Source organism: Fusarium proliferatum (assembly GCF_900067095.1).
Source record: "Fusarium proliferatum ET1 genome assembly, contig: FPRO_scaffold002, whole genome shotgun sequence".
Classification (NCBI taxonomy): domain Eukaryota; kingdom Fungi; phylum Ascomycota; class Sordariomycetes; order Hypocreales; family Nectriaceae; genus Fusarium; species Fusarium proliferatum.
The window spans coordinates 4,590,464-4,608,758 of NW_022194791.1; the positions used below are offsets into that span (position 1 = coordinate 4,590,464).

The 18,295-nt window shown below is 46.8% G+C and overlaps 7 protein-coding genes across 7 annotated transcripts; 2 read left to right on the forward strand and 5 right to left on the reverse strand.

Moving 5' to 3' along the window:
• Positions 1 to 215: 215 nt before the first annotated feature.
• FPRO_02261 (uncharacterized protein) lies at positions 216 to 1,877 on the reverse strand (the record flags this gene model as incomplete). Its single annotated transcript, XM_031227657.1, has 2 exons — positions 216 to 1,694; positions 1,737 to 1,877. 2 exons carry the CDS (start codon positions 1,875 to 1,877, stop codon positions 216 to 218), a joined length of 1,620 nt encoding a protein of 539 aa, XP_031078072.1.
• A 2,242-nt stretch (positions 1,878 to 4,119) lies between these two features.
• FPRO_02260 (uncharacterized protein) lies at positions 4,120 to 5,054 on the reverse strand (the record flags this gene model as incomplete). Its single annotated transcript, XM_031227658.1, has 2 exons — positions 4,120 to 4,851; positions 5,007 to 5,054. 2 exons carry the CDS (start codon positions 5,052 to 5,054, stop codon positions 4,120 to 4,122), a joined length of 780 nt encoding a protein of 259 aa, XP_031078073.1.
• Positions 5,055 to 6,495: 1,441 nt separating this feature from the next.
• Positions 6,496 to 6,907, reverse strand: FPRO_02259 (uncharacterized protein; the record flags this gene model as incomplete). The annotated part of the gene is made up of 3 exons (XM_031227659.1): positions 6,496 to 6,579; positions 6,633 to 6,818; positions 6,875 to 6,907. 3 exons carry the CDS (start codon positions 6,905 to 6,907, stop codon positions 6,496 to 6,498), a joined length of 303 nt encoding a protein of 100 aa, XP_031078074.1.
• Positions 6,908 to 8,778: 1,871 nt separating this feature from the next.
• FPRO_02258 (uncharacterized protein) lies at positions 8,779 to 9,721 on the reverse strand (the record flags this gene model as incomplete). The annotated part of the gene is made up of 3 exons (XM_031227660.1): positions 8,779 to 9,292; positions 9,348 to 9,403; positions 9,461 to 9,721. 3 exons carry the CDS (start codon positions 9,719 to 9,721, stop codon positions 8,779 to 8,781), a joined length of 831 nt encoding a protein of 276 aa, XP_031078075.1.
• A 558-nt stretch (positions 9,722 to 10,279) lies between these two features.
• FPRO_02257 (uncharacterized protein) lies at positions 10,280 to 11,668 on the forward strand (the record flags this gene model as incomplete). The annotated part of the gene is made up of 3 exons (XM_031227662.1): positions 10,280 to 10,315; positions 10,370 to 11,181; positions 11,239 to 11,668. 3 exons carry the CDS (start codon positions 10,280 to 10,282, stop codon positions 11,666 to 11,668), a joined length of 1,278 nt encoding a protein of 425 aa, XP_031078076.1.
• Positions 11,669 to 13,499: 1,831 nt separating this feature from the next.
• On the reverse strand, positions 13,500 to 14,393 carry FPRO_02256 (uncharacterized protein; the record flags this gene model as incomplete). The annotated part of the gene is made up of 1 exon (XM_031227663.1): positions 13,500 to 14,393. The coding sequence occupies one exon, from the start codon at positions 14,391 to 14,393 to the stop codon at positions 13,500 to 13,502; it is 894 nt and encodes a 297-aa protein (XP_031078077.1).
• A 2,530-nt stretch (positions 14,394 to 16,923) lies between these two features.
• Positions 16,924 to 17,757, forward strand: FPRO_02255 (uncharacterized protein; the record flags this gene model as incomplete). The annotated part of the gene is made up of 2 exons (XM_031227664.1): positions 16,924 to 17,317; positions 17,360 to 17,757. The coding sequence occupies 2 exons, from the start codon at positions 16,924 to 16,926 to the stop codon at positions 17,755 to 17,757; spliced, it is 792 nt and encodes a 263-aa protein (XP_031078078.1).
• Positions 17,758 to 18,295: the final 538 nt, after the last annotated feature.

Genomic DNA, 18,295 nt, shown 5'->3' on the forward strand with positions numbered 1-18,295 from the left:
GCGGACATCCCGACGTCAGCCAAGAAAGACGTTGGGGCTGTAACGCAGATTTCTTGGCCATGTGTCACAAATCTCGATTGGCAGAAGCCCTCGGTCGCACAAGGCACGCAACCACAATTGACGACAAACAAATGGTCTAATGAATTGGTATCTATCATGAATGGTCAAAACACACGCTATGAATGAACTCCTAACCAAATGATCATGATCGACCTCTATAGTAATCCCTTTCCATCCCTAAATACCTCGTCATACCAGCGCGACTCAGTCTCCGCTTCATTACTGGCTTTACAGATCGTATCCCAATCTGTCGATCGCAATTCCCAAGCCTTGGTGTCCTTGTTCTTGCCAAACAGTAGCGACGCGCTACCTTTGGTCTTTGCGCCGTATGACCAAACCTCCAGGTTACCGTCGTCGGCGGTAATGCTCGCTAGCGGTGTTGTTGTGTTTGCGGTCATGTGCGCCTCGATCAGGTTGCGCAGCTGGGGAAAGTACCACGTCTTATCCCACCATGTCGAACGACGGGCCTTTAATCCATCTCTCCAAGCGTTGTGATGTATCGCGACGGGAACAGAGGTCGTCCAAAAGTCCACATACAGCGCAACGTCGCCCCAACCGCCTTCGTGGTCATCCAATTGAGCGAACGGAGCTTCAGCCTTGGAAATGTCGCTTGGCACACCACCTACGCGAGGGGGCGAAACGCCAGCTTGGCTCGACTCCTTGGCAATCGTAGAGGGATCGTCAAGTGACACGAAAGCACCGCCGTAGTCAGAGTAGCAAGTCGGGTAGAAAAGTTCTTGTGTGTAATCCAAGCCGACGTGGTACTCGAATTCGTTTCGGGCAGAAAGTGCTGCCTCCTTTCCGGGGTTGTCGCCATCAAAGTCATCCTGCTTGATCTGTCGGCGCCAAAGTTCCTGCTCGCCAAAAATCTCGGCAAAAATACCCTGGTCACCAGCGAGGTCCTCGGCAGACCTGACCTCAAGGAGATCTTGGTCCATGCGATCTTTGACACGCTGGAAGTATCGCCGCATGTCGCCTGCGGGACCCATGAAACTGCCACTGTTGACATACTTGGGGCGCATGTATTTGTATCGTGATACAGTATAGTCGGTGAAGAAACCGAAGACGTTCTCGGGGAGGGTGCTATCGGGGACGTCGTTGCAGTAGAGGTTCGAGACCTTATCACGTGGGGCGATGCATCCCTTTTGCGCGGCGGCAATGATGGTCTGCTGCATTAATTCCTTATCGAAGAAACCATATTCCTCTGCAATTCGTCGGTTCGCTCGCTCGTTGCTGCTGTAGTATCGGTGCATCATGACGCTCGGAGGTAGTTGTAGCCAAATGTCGTGTGCGTCCAGCATGAGCACAAGATCATCCTCTCCCAGCTTCTCCTCCGACGAGACTTCATCGCCTGTTGCCCATTCTAGGTAGTTGAGTGTACCGGTAATCTTTCCTAGCTGCGAAGGTCCAATACCGTCGGCCTCGGTGTGAAAGTCTTTCTTCCAATTGACAATTACAGGCGCGGGATACCCCAACGCCACGGCGCTGCTGACAACCTTGCAGAGATCGGGACTCGAATCGTCGACAGGTAAAACGATGACAAACTTTCTTTCCCCTGGAGAGATGTTGGCTGGGGTGACTCCGGTTTCTTGTAATATCGGACCCGTTGGTCTCCAAAGACTATCATTATGAATCTGATGGTCAGTTTGAGCTTCAATCGAGGAGAGGGAACGTACTAAGTAGTAGACTGTGAACGTAAACGCAAAAAAGACAAATAGTAAAGTCGAACCCTTCTTGACCCATCTCCAATTTGAACCGTTGACACGAAATCTAGGGCGAGGACGCGCAGCGCCAGGGAGAGCAATGTGTGAAGGCATGTGTCATGAGCAGCAAATGTATGTATAGTGAAGAAAGAGGGAGGAATGTATCAGGGGACAAAAAGAAACGAGGTTTTCGGATAGAAATGTCAAGCCAGGGTTAAGGGAGAGACAGAAGTGGGCCGTAGTGGAACAATATACCAAAAGAGAAGTGACGAAGGAAGGACGACGATCAAGAAGGATGCCACGCAAAATGAACAGAAAAGCAGGATGTTGAAGGGTTGGAAGTGGACAAGGCAGACAGCCAAGGAGGGAAGACAAGCACAAGACAGTCCGGTCTGCGGCAGTCATGACAAGGTACCTTAGCTGCAGCTCTCTTCCCACTATAAACCCGGGCTGTGGAGCACCTAATCTTATCGAGTCGCTCGAGTATCTTGTCGGTGAGAGGCTCATATTAAAGGTACATTGTGCGCTGCGGCCCCCAGGCACTGTGCACACGGCATGCTTGACGCTAGCACGCTAATTCGAGACAGATCATCTGAGTGGGAGAGTCTGTGATTCGCCAGAGTCGCTGCTAGGGCTGGTGCCGTAACCGAAGTTAGCACTGGGACTTGCTAATGGTCGAATCCTCCAAGGCATTTCCCGGGCCGCTTCATTGATCTCCGTAAAACAATGAAAGCGCCAAAAGACAATGAAGACCCTCTAAGATTCCTGACATGTTGAGTGACAGAAGACGTAAATGCCAGCCAAGATTGTCGTTCCAAGGTCATAACCTTGCTAATTTGCAATACCAAGCATTGGCATCGAGATTGCACCAAAACGCAAATCCCCGAGTTAAAAGGCTACCTAGGTCCAGAGACTCCACCCGCTAACCCGCGGCCCCCAAGTCGACGTACCACGATGAAACATTCCTTCTCAGCACGGCCGCAAAAACTCGTTCAGGAGATATTACAATGTATATCAGGGGAACATTGGTGCTGACGGGCTGTACCTATCACTTTAGCTTTACGCGCAGACTTTTTCTCTCAAGTAATTTATTACCTACAAAATAATTTAAGACAACAAGTAAGCAGCCCCCCCTGAGTCTGGAAGCAAGCCACGTTGGAGAGCCCAAAACGCAAAACACTTGACTGGCCAGAAGTGAAACAAATCTGAGCCACCGCCAGCGCCATCTCGCAAGGCCTATCCCCCCATTGAGCCCAGTACATATTCAATATGAGATACTTTCCGGTCGCCGACGGACCTTTTTTGAGGCGCAGTAATTTAATGCTTGTTTGTTTTTTACATATCTTGCTGCTTACCGGATGAGAAAAGAAAGTCTGTCGCAGCCCGCGGCGATGCGAGAACCGGTTCCAGAACTGTTTTGGAAGTGTTACTGTTACGAGGCGCAGGCGTTGATCAACTAAAAATGACGACAGATCTTCAACGTCAGGGGAGAAAATTGCAAGGCCACCGCGTAATGGGTACACGCGACCACTAAAACCGGGCGCTTCCTCTTTGGGCGTGCCTCGCTGTTCTGACCGCCGTTGTGTGTTTGGCTGCCGTGTTTGCCGCCTGTGGTTGGTGGGGCTGACTCTTCTTTTGGGGCTGAGCTGGACGGAGTCGGGCAAAAATGTCATCACAAGCCTCCTGTTCTGACAAGAAAGGGTTCATAATCCTTCTATTCTTGGCATGTTCTTTATGTATGCTTATTATTGAGTCCTAGACATGGATCGTCATCCTAAAAGCTTCACTCGTAGCCGAGCTGGAGATGAGCATGGTCATGTGCTTGTTAGTACACGCTATACGTAAATACCCAATAAAATACGGAAATCCTGCAATCGTGATTTGTTCAATGGATGTCTGCGTGGAGGATTCACATGCATAGCCTCGCCCGGTAACGGATGTCACAGCCAAGATGGCCTTGCCACGTATATTTGTCAAATTTGGGTAATGGCCGAGCTTTCAGCTTTCCAGCCGAGCAACAAGCAACATTAGCCGGGGGCCAGCTCACGATGTCAGGTATTTCAAGTCTCGACTGCAGGATAGGATTACTCAAAAAAGCTGAGGATAATGATCATGAACGTAACAGGTTCTTCGGCCGCCTTGAGCAAATTATTGTCAATATCCTTGTTATGTCCAAGTCCTCATGCACATGTTGCACAGATAACCCATCCAAGGAGATGTAAGAACTCTAACGACCTCCTTTCTAAGTCATGAAAAGACTTAGGTAGCTTTATTATAGCTTATAGCAAGCTTTTAGACCAGTTTATCTAGAATCCTGATTAGACATTAGAAAATCTTTTGCTCACTGTGGGCAACTTCAGACAAAAAGCGTGTGCATATGGATGGAATACTCCATGACCCCAACAGCGAAATCTTCATGCTTCATCATAACACTCCTGACCTTATCCCTGACCCTAGGCACATGGATCATAGACGCAACAAGCCTGCATACAATCTCCCTCATTGCAGTGTCCGTCGGCGGCGTGGTCTGATACAACTCATCAACCACGTCAGGAAAACACTCGGCCTCTTCCCAAACGAGCTCCGCGGCGCGGTAAAATCGATCACGCGCTAGGAGTCGAAGGGCAGGGACGTCGTACTTGTCGGCCATGACATACAGCTGAAGAGGTAGTGTCATGTCGTTGCGCAGTTCAGTGAGCTTTTTTAGTCCTTCTGCCCGACTGCAGGAACCGAATATTTTTGCGAGCTCAGATTCTTCATCCCTCACTCCATCACCATTCTCTGAAGGAGCACCCGAGCGCCCGCCGTACTCATTGTATTCTTCATCTGGCTCGTCTTCAGCTTGCTCGTCTTCATCTGCCTCATCGTAGGTTATCCAATCCTCATCTCCTTCCGCGGGTTCTTGGGAACCGCACGCCGGCTGCTGCAAGTTTTCAATAACGGCTTCGGGATCAAGCAAAGCCGCTTCAGATGGCTTTCTCCAGGTAAAATCCACACCGTCGCTGTAGGTTCCAGTATACAAGAATTCAAGGAACCGCTCCACGACTTCAGGATCATCCTCCGGAAACTCAATAGATCTTGATGCAGACTCCCAATGTCATGATAGGTTAGCCTCAGACGTGCTATCGAGTTCTGTTGCTAGAGCTTGTTTCATCGATTAGAGCTCGGCTAGTTGAAGTCTTGAGAACGCACCATATATTCCCCGCTCATTGCTTTATCAAAGAAAGGAGACTGCGTGCATACAACAGCGCGGTGGGTTTTGAATTGACTTTGGCCGCAGATGATGGTCATGTCTGTGAATTTTTTACTGTGAATTAGGGTCGATAGTGCGGTATGAACAGAAATGCCTTTAGATTCCTCCATGTAGTCATGATTGTTGTTTCTGTTTTCACATCCTGCAGAAGAGTAAGATGTTGCACGGCTGCGTTCTCGCGGAGCTGGTGTGGGTGTTGGTGCTGCTATCTCCTAGGCGGCCCGAGCTCGGGTGATTCTAGGAGGAGAACGAGTAGGAGTAGTTGTTGCCATAATTGTATTCTCGTGACCGCAAGGCCCTTGCAGAAGAAAGCCCAGCCTACCTCAGTGGAGATTACCTATGTTGTTGCAGCGAAGTTTAGTTCTCGAATGCGGGGCATTGCTTGATTGGCCAGGGACCCCTCGTTTACACAGGCCTGGAATGAAGGGAGTTATAAAACAGCCTAATGCGTAATTTTAACCTGAGCCTTCCCTAAGTCCGCCCTAAGCTGACGTTCTTATGTCGCTTTTTGGCCCCTGGCAATTACCAAAATCAAAACAGCCCTACCTACCTACCTATACTAAAGTCTTTCCCGCCAAAGGATGGTCTCTGTACCGAATGGCACACCATCGACTACAGTCTCGGCAACTTACATTCTGCCATGAGCCATTACCAGCTTGCTTGCTTGCGGTCAGAACTTAATACTACCGTACCGGCCGTCAGACTGGGTCTGGTTTTGCTGCAGGCTCAAAGCACGTTTTACACATGCCAGGAACATATCGAAAAAAGGCTGGAGTAGTGACTCTAATTAAGCAGAACGGCTACTTGAGAGTTCTAGGCAGATATAGCTTGTGTTGGCTGAACTGGGTTCTTTGTTGCAGAACCTTCCTGACTATTGGAAGCCACGTTATCAGACACTTACGAAACAGAAGCAGCTCCCGAAGATATCTGAGGCTGCGCACTTAGGTACCTTTCATTCCGCAGATTCGCTTTTATAATGATTCCTGGGTAGATCACAAGGTGAACTTCCTCCACCAAGGGCAGCTAGCGCTCAGACAAATGCTTCTGAATATTATTCGTCTTATGATGAATCTCACACATGATCCTGATCGTATAAACTAAGTACAGCGGCAGCGGCATCTGATCACCAGATCCGCAAACGTCATCATGGAATCAATCTCACCCATGCTGGAAGCTGTAATAAGAGATGTGTCTTCTTAAATTCCCTCGAGATGGGCCAGGATCAATCAATATTTTGCTCGTGCAGCTTGTTGGATACAAGACCAGGGCGAATATATTCCGGATGAAGCTAAAGAGGTCGCATATCGAGCGAGGGTATGGCTGGATAAAGAGTATGGATTGAATTGAATCATGTGACTACGACTAATGTAAAATGGGACTATTATTTTCACCGCTTTGTGCCTACCTACCTAGGTACATATGGAACGCCCAATCTACTAAGGATGCGTTGGCACACAGCCTCCTGGATGTGATCGTGGTTTAGCCAACACGCGCCCCAGCGCCTTTTCCGCAATCGATCAGAGCTTGTAGGGCATCCAACTTTGGCATGTGGATATCGAAAAACTAAATAGCCATCAGCGATGGTAATCAGCTGTACTGTTCTGTTAGCAACTTACCTGTAGTCCCTTTCCAAGAGCAAACGCCTCAGTCTTTAAGAACGCGTCGATTTCTTTGCGCGAAGAAATATTCCATGTTTTGACTTGGGTTTCCTGGCCCGTTGGGCTCAAAACTTCAGAGAGTTTAGCATACTGCCACTTGGGGATGTCGTTGTAGTGAGCGTCAAGGCCGTGGACAAAGCGCTCCTCACGACACAGTCAGCAAGGCAGGATTTCGATTATTGGTTCGAGAGTTGACTAACTATCGTGTAACCATCAAGCTCGATCAAGAACATGGCGACATCTAGCTTATGATGAATAATTGTTGCAAGTTCTTGTGCCGTTAACTGGAAAGACCCTGGGAACCACTCTGGTCAATGTGTTTATTGGTTGTGCGAATCCTTGAACTCACCATCGCCCTCAAACGAGATCGTTTGTTGACCACCATCCCCACCCTTCACTGCCAGCGCAACACCTTGCGTTGCGACGAGACGAGGCCAATGTGGGATGGGAGAGTTGGTATGTTGAGATAGGTAGTTATAATAGTCAGCGGATCAATCTGGAGTAATATCTTATTCCACTTCGGATGGCATCTTCCATGTACAGGACGCGCGTCTTCTTATCGTAATTCTCGTGGGCTGTGTGAGCCCCTGTCAGCTTTCCTAAGTCAATGGCCGATTGGGTACAATGCAAAGGCCATCATGCTTTAACCCTCCTAATGTCAAACTAGCTTCCCGTCATGAACTAAAGAACCCGCTCCCAATATGCCGAGTCCTCCTTGAACAGCAAGTCCACGAATCATTTTGCTAATGGTGGCTAAGGACCTGTATAGCAAAAGACCACCCGGCCTACTGATCTCACGACAATGAATGCTGAAAGCATTGACCCCACGCCCAGTACTTTATGCGCCATATCATTTCCCTATGAGTAGAACATTGTCCAATGGAGGGAGTCTCCGAACTACCTACTCATTACCCCATCCTTACAACGAGCCACAGAAGTCAAGGTACTACGCTAAAGAAGTGAACAGAGTTATTACCCAAAGTCGAATTGATCTATGGCAAGTTATAAAGCTTTGGCGGCACCATTAATTCAGGCCAGTAGGCATCAAAAGAATACAAAACCTGGTCATTGCGTGAGTGCTGGTAAGGTATGCAAGCATTGCCTTTAGCTGCATGGCGGGTGGTAGTAGAATGGAGGTAACAGTACGCCAAACTTCTTATCGTACATGATAGTAAAACTACGTCATGATCATACATTCTGCAGGACTTAGTGATGACCTGATATGTGGATTGATCTGATAGGGCATTGGTGCGAGTGAAAGATTCCTTTCTAACACTTCAATACGTGCGAATTGAGCTAAGGACGTATAGGTTACAGGAATTCTTGACCGAAGGATGAAGAAGGTCACATAACAATGGACTAATCCTAGCTCAGTATAGAACATGCATTAAAGTTTTAGAGTTCCAGGTTTCTAGTGCGTCGGCAGCAAAGCCTTTCTAGGTTTAGCGCAGTATAGGGAGGTAGAACTAAGTTTATATGCTGATATAAACTCCATAGTCTTATTTCACATACTGCACTAAACCTAGGAAGGCTTCGCCGCCGATAGATGGAGATAAAACGTTACCTCATGATCGCCGTAACTATCGAAATCCCTGCACGGACCGAGCAGCATATGTAAAGTTTCCACAATGCTGTTGAGGCGGCAGGCTTATAGGCTGACAACCTGAAGTTCGATGTATACTAGGAATTTAGATCTAGAGGGAGCGAGGGTGCAGTCCAAGGCTGTCACCCCACTGCTGATGACAATAGCTTTTGTATGTCTTGGAGGTGGGGTGACGTTCCTTTATATGTATTCCATACATTGATCATCCCGTAACACTTCGGTCATCGAGGCGACATTTGGACCAGGATAATGCGAAACTATCAGTGCTTGCCACACTCTAGGTTCCACGGCTATGTGGTCGGGCTTTACTGACTTTCAGGGACCTTGCTTCACTTGTGACGTATTTCATTCCAACAGCAGACTCATCAAGATCTAGGCCTCAAGGTCAAAACTAATAACGACACACATAATGCACTTCGCGTATCCTGCCTACCAGCTTTCCCGGAACTTCTGAGACCATTTCATCCGCAGGCACAACAATGTCACTGTTAGCGATAACCGCTAGCCAAGGTACTTCCCGAACCATCTCAAAGCTTGTTCTTCCGCCTCTTGACTTTGGCGATATTGATTTTCGTTATTGGGGTCTACACGGACGCAGAAGCCGTGGCCAGCTCCTGGATATATGACCACCTCTGTCGAAATGTCTCTCAAGCTCTGCCAGGTAGTCTTTATGACGTTGATCTGTGATATAGGCATAACCAGGTCTTTATCCCCAATAGCAACTGACACAGGCTTAGTGACTTTTCTTGCATCGCCAGGTAGGCATAGGCCACTGGGGTGACCTGTAAAAACCACATCAACGAGCGGTTTACCGTCTGCAGTTTTGGCATCTGGATGTGTAAGGGCTAGCACTGGTCTACCTCCCCAGCAAAATCCGGCGGCTCCAATCCGTCGTTCAGGTACTTCATGTAAACGAACAGCCTCAAAAAATGACCGGATTTTTGGCCATGCGGAACCAAAGCTGTTATATATGAAGAACGGCGCAACCCCATACACGAGCTGAGCGACATACCATCTGGAGAGAATTAGTCAAGAACAATGAAGAAGTTAAGTTTGTTCCAACTACGTACGGTTTCCATAACCAATCCCAAATTGTGCTGGTTTCTCCTACTCGAGGCATAACGTCCTGTCTTGATTAGTTGGCTTCAGCGAATTGTCGAGGGATATGCGTGTCATAACTTACTAGAAGCCATAGGGGAGCTGGTCTACCGTCCATGAAGTCGGGCAAATACACAAGAAGATCTCCCCGGGATGCATAGTGGTCGGCAAGTAGCCTGTTGTTGACAAACTCCCAACCGTATGCATCAGGCACGATGATTACGATACCCTTGACCGGCTTGTCTGATGGGGTAGCAACGTAAGTTTGTCGTCCAAACATTTTGCGCACTTCTCCCGTGGGAGTTCCATCACGAGTATGACCTTGGAAACATTCCGAACAAGACATTTCGTCGCCTCCAGATCATATGCTGATGTGATCCTCAGTAACATATAACAAAACACTGAAGTAGAATATTGTGTTGCAGATCGAAAGTGAAAGTCAAAGTGAGGGGGCTGGATTAAACAAAAGTTGATCCAATATATACATATTGACTCCGTAGATAGCAATTCCAGCAAGGAAGCAGATCGCCGATCAAGGGGGGCCGACGTCCTCGACCTACTCTCACCGAGTCGCAAGCGCCAACTCTAATGACCGGCTCAGCCGGCTCAGCCAACCCCCGTCATTAACATAAGCCCATCCTTTGAACATATTGTGTCCAATCATTGCTTGCCACTTTACTAGCTCTGCTGAGATTGGCTGCGAGGTTCCGGTACAGAGAGGCCAATGTAGCATGCCTTATCCTTGAAATCAAGAGCCCCACGACATTTCGCGACCGTTACTTATACCTCGCTGTAGCCAGGAACTAAGTGTCGATGATGCACATGGTACTTCATCTAAACCTCTCACCAAGATATTCTCCGCTCAACATTTCCGGCTTGTAGGCAAGCATCTTCACTCTTCCCAATGCCGCAAGTAGTCATCATCGGTGGTGGGCTCGCGGTAAGTGTTTCTAACCTCATGCTACATAAGGCATCGATCATTAACGGAGTACAGGGCCCTGTCCTGGCTTTGGCCTTGAATAAACAGGAAATTTCCAGCGCCATATATGAGCTGCGGCCCCGCACGTACAGGTCGGGAGGCAACATTGCCATAGCACCCAACGCTGCTCGAGTGCTCAACAACATTGGTGTTTACGGTCGACTACGCACCCAAGGCTTCAACTATGAAGAGATCTCCTTTGAGAACGGTTCGGGAAATGTGCTAGGGAAGTTTCTGAATGGAAGTCAAAAGCAGTATAACTTTGCTGCTCTCCGCATCAAACGATCTATTGTGCACGACGAACTTTTGGCCGCCTGCGAGCGACGCGGTATTCCTGTTCACTATGAGAGAAAATTCAAGGGCATTGCTTCAGAAACGGATCAAGGTGCGACTGCCTTGTTCGAAGATGGAGAGGAAGTCACGGCTGGATTTGTTATTGGATGTGATGGTATTCACTCAAAGGTGAGAAACCATATCGAAGCTGTCCAGCCGGTTTTCAGTGGCCTGATGGGCATCATGGGCTCTACAATGGAGGCAGAACTTACCTCGATGCATGCAGAATCGCACCCTTCTCTCCCTTCCATGATGTTTGGCGCCAATGGCTCTTTCGCCATCATGCCATCCAGCTTCGACGGCAAGAACATCGGATATTTTGCTACTATTGAAGCGGAAGATCGCAGTCAGGAGGAATGGTCTGAGTTGTATCAGAACAAGTCTGAACTCCACCAATGGCTCACTGGTCGCTTTGCCTCCTCTACCTCACGTTGGCCGTCTCTAGTCCAAGAGCTTTGCGAGAAAACCCCGCAAGATACTTTGACAAGCTGGCCGTATGTGTTTCTATAATGGAAAGGCTTCTACCATACTTGTTTCTGACCTTTGCACAGATTTTTCTCGGTTCCAGAACTTCATAACTGGAAATCTACTGCCGGACGAGTTATCGTTATCGGCGACGCAGCACACGCAATTCCACCAACTGGCGGCCAGGGAGCAGCTATGGCATTCGAGGATGCTGAAACACTCTCTTACGTACTGGGGCGCCTGAGTGACCTCCGTCTCGCTCATCCTGGGAGTAGTCACAAGCTGTTTGCGGGAGAAATTCTCGAAAAGTGGCAGCGTCACCGCCAGGATCGCATTGTCAAGGTTTTGGACTTCACTTCCAAGAATGGAACTCTACGCAAGAGTAGCCCGCACGCATACGAACAGGCTGCCAAGGAGTGGATCATTTGGGCTGCTTTGAAGTTGATGGGTCCTGAAGCTGGTGCAAAGTGGTTGTATTCCTATAACGCGGAGAACGTGCTCGGAGTAATCGCCTAGTTCTACGAGCTGTCGAAGCATCAATTGTCAATTCCTTTTGTTTCCTTGTAAGCTGATAGGACACCACATAGCCTTGTAATAGGTCCTTCTCTATAGCTCACGTAATGAAGATATCGTCCAGACGAAAGTTGCTCGGGAACTAACTATAGTCCTGCTATTCCTCAATCGAACGTTCCCCATTGCCTCTGTTCTCCTAAGTAATAACTCTGCATTGTATGCCAAAGATGTACTCTTAGTACAGGAATTTGGACACCAGGCTGACTATCTAAGATTTCCAGCTTGGCTCAGCATGTGTGTGAGCCACGTTTGTGATACAATGGAAGGTATTGCTTGGCAGCGGGCCAGAAACCTGCTTCTGTAAACTCATGCAGCCACTAACTTAAATTATAGACCACCCGACGGCTTCTTCCAGGCAAACTCCAAACCCAAATCTTCCTTCACACGCTAGACCTAAAAAGGCTCTGCCGCCGCAATAAGATACATAATTCAAGGTTTGAAGCGCTATCGGCTCCAATATTATATGCGGCTTTCATAATAAGAGTCACTGTCGTACGTTTATAATTCGCTCCCAGAACCAAGTCCCGATGAAGTTTACATTTATATATCTCATAGCCAATTACATGTGTAAAAACTAGTCCTAGAAGGGTTGTGCATCCGTGACAGGATAAAGGAAAACAGTGGTCAAGCTCCATTCCCGTTAATGTGATAATACATGCAAGAACCCTGATCAACGAACAAGATAGGGTGGATCGTCTGAGAGACTAAGCCAAGACCTACTGCGGCTTTCTATTCAGGGATACATGCGTAAATGCCGGAAATCGATTTGTCCATACTCAAACCTGATGATGTCGTTGAGGTTAGGTCAACGATGTTGAAGTCCTCGTCCTTTGTCAACCGAATCCTTCCAATCTCCAGAACCAATTGTTGCTGTGACGTTGCAATTCGTCTTCTCCGGATGCAACGGGATCAAGGCAACTATGGATGACAACGATTTCCTTTGATTTCAAGACCTAAGTAGCAGTATATTGACTAGCGTGCCAAGTTCCTTTTCATCGTTAGAAGATTGGAAGACGAGTTAGAAGCATCTGATAGACCGTCATCAGATTTCGATCGTCATCGACCGCAGCGACATAAAGACAAACGACACGGCTACCTTCCCTCCACAGCCCAACTCCACAAAATATTTAATCTGCTTCCTTATATATCCCAAATGAAAGTTTCATGCATCTTGTCTCCTTCAGCTTTCTGACCTTTGATAATCCCAACAATGGTTTCTTTCGGCCTCTCTACGATACCTAATGCAGGCAATGTGCTTGAAATTGCGATAGTCTTGAAAGAATGGGTGTATCCGCTATCAGCCTTGTAAGATCGTTGCATGATGGACCTACTCCAAGACTGGACCAGCAGCTACACTTCGCTTTAGAAGTTAGCCTTGTCCATCAGCACCTGGAATGAGAAGGAGGGAGATTGTACATGAATTCATCTTGACGAGGCCAACTTCGAAACTACAGTGCACTACCCCAACAATCCCCTTGCCGTAAGAGCCAAACTATGCCAGTTATCTAAAAGAGATAAATTTACCTGGAAAGAAATAGGACCTAGAACTACTTTTTATTTATATAATAGATTTTAATTTTAATTATTATAATTTATTTAAACAGGCCTTTTAATATTAAATTAGATTAAATCTTTTTATTATTTTATTATTTTAATTTTATATAAAAAATCAATGAAAATAAATAAAAATATTTTATAACCTTAATAGTAAAATCAATAACCTAAGCTGCTACTTAAAGCTATTATATTCGCCTTAAAAGATTCCTTTTCCTAGCTAGCCAGTCTCCCACTTCTTAATCGTGAGGATAGCGTCTGTGAACTCATCCGGAGCTTCCATGGGAAATGCATGCCCAACGTCAACTTCTCTCCTCTCGCAACGACCAGAAAAGCGCTCAGCGTGTGCAGCAGTACCGCCTGGTTTCAAAGGATCCTGCCGTCCATCCAAAGTGATGGTCGGAACACTTATCTTCGGCTGAGAAGCCAAAGCATCCTCCAACTTCTGCAAAGCAGGGTCACCTTTCGCATTACCGAAGCAGAATCTGTAAGCGTGAATGACAACATCGACAAAATCAGGATTATCAAAAGCATCTGCAGTTCGGTTGTAAAAGTCTTCTGAGAATACGAACGAAGGGGACCACTGCTTCCACAAAATTCGACAGAGATCTCGTCGACTCTCGGTAAGACATGCCACTCCCCGTTCCTGCTGGAATAAATGCTGATACCAACAAACACATTCCAAACTCGGTGAAAAAGGCTTTTGATAACTTGAAAGATCGGCAATGTCGTAACCCGCGTATGAAACGAGTCCGACGACACGCTCGGGCCAGAGTGCAGCTGCAACGCATACAGACATCCCGCCCCAGTCGAAGCCACCAAGGATTGCCTTTTCGATGTTCAAAGCGTCCATGAGTTCGACGACATCTGAGCCCAGAGCCGCTTGCTGGCCACTTCTCATCGTTGAATCTGAAAGGAAGCGAGTTGTGCCATAACCACGGACATAGGGAACGACGACTCTTGCACCGGCAGAGACGAGTTTCGGAACAACTTCATCATATGCATGGATGTCGTATGGGAAGCCATGATATAGAAGAACAGACCAGCCTGATGATGGGCCGTGGTCGTAGTATCCGACTTCTAAGGTTCGTGTCTTGACTGTTTTGAGTGACATGGTTGTATGAAAGTGAGAAATACTTAAATGAATGGTGATATAATTTATGGCGCTTTAATGCGTGGTGTTTTATTGCTTCTCTACGCCTTGTGGTTGACATGTCTATCATTCCTGATACAGCATCATGACGTCAGATCAAGGAACAGTATTATTAATAATTTAAATAGTAAGCACAGTTCTACTTCGACCAACCACCAAAGTTAACGTTATGCCGATATATGCAAAGAATACTCTCTTGAGGAATTTTACTTAAAATCCATCCGCTCTGATCATTCGTTCGGATGTCCATATATTCACAGGGGTGTTCACGCTGGCATTGTGTCTAGGACCTTCATTCTTTCACTTCAAGCTCTTAAGATCCTCTGATATTTAGCAAACGAGTAAGGTGCGCGATGTAGTTCTTAGCTATCAGGTCTACGACTCAAAGTGACACTCTCATAAACACAGTTCAAGTAGTTGCCAAAGGTCACTTAAGAAAGACACAACAGTGAGTTTTCTTAAATCCAGGATAAAGCAATCATTGAGTAAATGCAAAAAGTAGTTTTGTAAGCCTAAATATGTCTCGTGCAACTGAAAGAAGTCTTTAGAAGATGAGATCAGGCTGAATATATTGACATGCTCTTCTTCGATAAGATCCAAGGAAATTTCTCCTCTCTTCTCTCCAAGAAATCCCCAACAAGCTTGGTACAAACATGGATGGCCATCAGTCTCGTCCTGTTGTTTATAGTGCCGCTGGATGCCGAAATGCCGATTGTTCAGCAATATGGCCTTCATCCTTTTCTATTGAGCAACGAAGCCTTCAACAATATCATGGACAGGCAGAGGGCTAAGGAATCGGATGTTTCTCGCTACCTTGCAGGCCAAGGTCTGTTCATGTGCCTCAGTCTCAAATCTGTCCTCCATTGAATCTGAAACCTGTGACCGTGGTCTTCTTGAAAATCAACTTCCCCGAGCTTAAAATTAATGAATGGCGAAGAGGCATCTTTATGAATTTTAACTCTACTCAATTTTAGCTCGATAAATGCTCCCACTGTCCATTGGTTTATGTTTTGCTAAAAGTTTGTCTACAAATAACAGAAGCCTATTTCTTGTATATGATCTCTCAACGATTGGATCTACCAGTAATACCTGGTAAGCTTGCTCAGTAAGGTAGACTGATGTAAAGCCAAATTGTCCATGAATGACGATTGGAGTTCCGATAGCATATAAACTTCTTGAACGGGGGCCCATGATCCAAAACTAAGGATATTAACTTTCAAATGAATGTACATAGAGATCATGAGTGAGTCAAGAACATCTCTCGAAGATCACTCAATAAATATGGCTGCACTTCTCAGTATTCACGGCTCAAATTTGCTCCTCAAGTTACCACCAATCTCATACATCAACCAGCAACCATGTGTGTAAATACAATGACACACTTCACCTGCATATGGTGTAAAGAGCTCTACGACTCACGCATGGAACAGACCCTATGTCATCGTGCCCTGGGTACTTTTGGCTCCTGCGGAAAGATGTCAGGTGCGAACAAATCCGTTTATCATCTGTTTTGTCCCAGTTGCCCGTCAGAGAAGTACAAGAAAGCATCATACCGCGATCCCAGATGGAGTTGGGAGTATGAGAAACGCAGATTCTGATGGTGTGGACACCCACATTCTGCCAAATTAACCTTCGTTATTCTCTCACATCGTCCTTATGTGATATCACAAAGGGCACTATCCTCAAGTGGTTGAGATGTTTGAGAATTTTGTGTTCTCCGATTTGGCAACAAAGGAGAACTAGGGAAGCCACCTCGAGCAGTATTTGACTATGAATTGCTTCATCTTTACACTTGGCTAAGGACCAAGTGAGACAAATCAAAGATGTTGATTGAGCTGATGCTCTTTACTGTTATACACTCCAAAACTCTGAGGCGATACATCATCCAGAATCTCCTATCAGCTTCCACCAAGACAGCTTCAAAATCTTGCTACGAAGTTGGAAATCAACGAGTCTCAAAGCTGCAGCTGCCTCGCTGAAAGTTCATCAAAACAGCTGGTCAAAAATACGACTTGAGATAAACCTCAGCCGTGACTCATTTACCTACTCTCCCAAAGAAACTAATGACAAGATGGCATTGCGTTTCCTTCGGCTGACCTTCTCATTGGCTGGTTTATTCCTCAGTAGATAACTTTATTTCAATTGCAACTCTGGCTTTGGGGTCTGTTTACAAAGATCTGATACTCAGCTTATGGCTAGAAATAATCCAAGTCAGTGAGGATCAGTTTGAGTGTGGTGGTGATCCTGCTGCGCCTCGCACAGCCACAGTAAGGCAGCAGGACCAACAGAACTTGGTTAGCCTGGGGTTGTGTATAAAGCAACCAGAACCCACTCTATTCTAGAAGGGTTTTGAGGTTCTTTTAACTGAGCAAATAACGCTATTCCCACTTTGAAGCGACACATTAGCACGCAACATCAATTCACATCCGCAGTACGATACTGGCACTTTTCATCATTCAGCATCGCACTCAATCTATAAAGTCATCTCAAAATGTCTTCCTCCAAAGCCACAGACATTCCCGAAAAGGTTCCAGACCTCCCCCCATCATTCCAAGAAACAATGGCCTCATCACCCCCCATTTTCAAAACCCAATTCGCCTGCATGACCTTCAACATGCTCGACCGTATCCGCCTCGTCAACTTCACAGAAGCAGAAGTATCAGGCATCAAAGAAGTCGTCGCGCAGCGGTGGTCCCCTGGTCTTTCACATGTGCAACCCTACGGGGAGTCAATGGAATTCAGGCTTCGCGGAAGACCTTGGCTGCACAGATCTGGTGGGAATGATGATTCCAGGAGGTTAATGCTGAGAATTCTGGAGAAGTTATTTGATATGGGTTGGGTGTTACAGGGCGCTATGGAGATTACTCTCAAGTCGGAGAGCAAAGGTGAGTTTTCTAAATCTCATATGAACTTAGCTAACATATTAGATTCCCTGATCTTTCGAAAACAAGATCCTATCCCGCCGCCCTGCGACTGGATCTGTGTATCCTTTGACAACAGCGATAAACTGAAGATCGTAGACTCACCGCCCAAAGACCTCACAGACGCAATACTTCAAACATTTGGTCATGATGTGAGACGTAAAGAAATCACACCTGATAGGGTCAAGATGCATCTTGCAAACATGCCGTGGAATCCTTCAGGGACAGATACTGTGAAGACGAGGATTATACTGCTCAAGCTAATTGAGACGTTGGAGAGGTGTGGCTTCACGATTTACGCCACGATTGGATCAAAGGGAGAGGATGAAGGGGGGGCACAGGATTTGTTGGTATGTCAGAGGGTAAAGGGTTGGATTCCTGGGGCGCCCATATGGCACCGGTAGATTTGTTTTTGTTCTATTTCATCTTCTTGACCTGAACGCCAGCAAAAAGGTCATCTGTTGGGACCCTTCGCTTCTTGTCCAAAAACAACTCCCGTTTCCGATTCTTGTTTTGCTCGGTGTCGGCTTCAACCTTTCGGCGGATACACACCAAGATCTCCTTGATAGTCATGGGTTTTCTATCGATACATAGGTAAATCAGCCATCAACTTCTTACTAGGATATAATACAGAGTGCATGAATGGTTTATAGTTGATATCCCATCTAATCTGTCTGTGTGGCCAAAACTGAAGAGCTAAGACTTACCAGCGGCAGGAACTGAGGATACTTCATCCTCGACTGAGGCGGTGGGAGATTCGCAAGGGCCAAAGCCAACTCTGCTGCAGTGATAGGAAGTGTAATGAGAGACACGAGGTGGGGCTGGCCATTAGGCCCAGTGATGGTGAGCGTCTGATCAGGAGGAGCAGCCATTTCGTCTTTGGAGTTTGTTGGGGAGATAGAAAGAGAGAGCGGGGGGGAGTTTTGACAGAGCAAAGGAAGA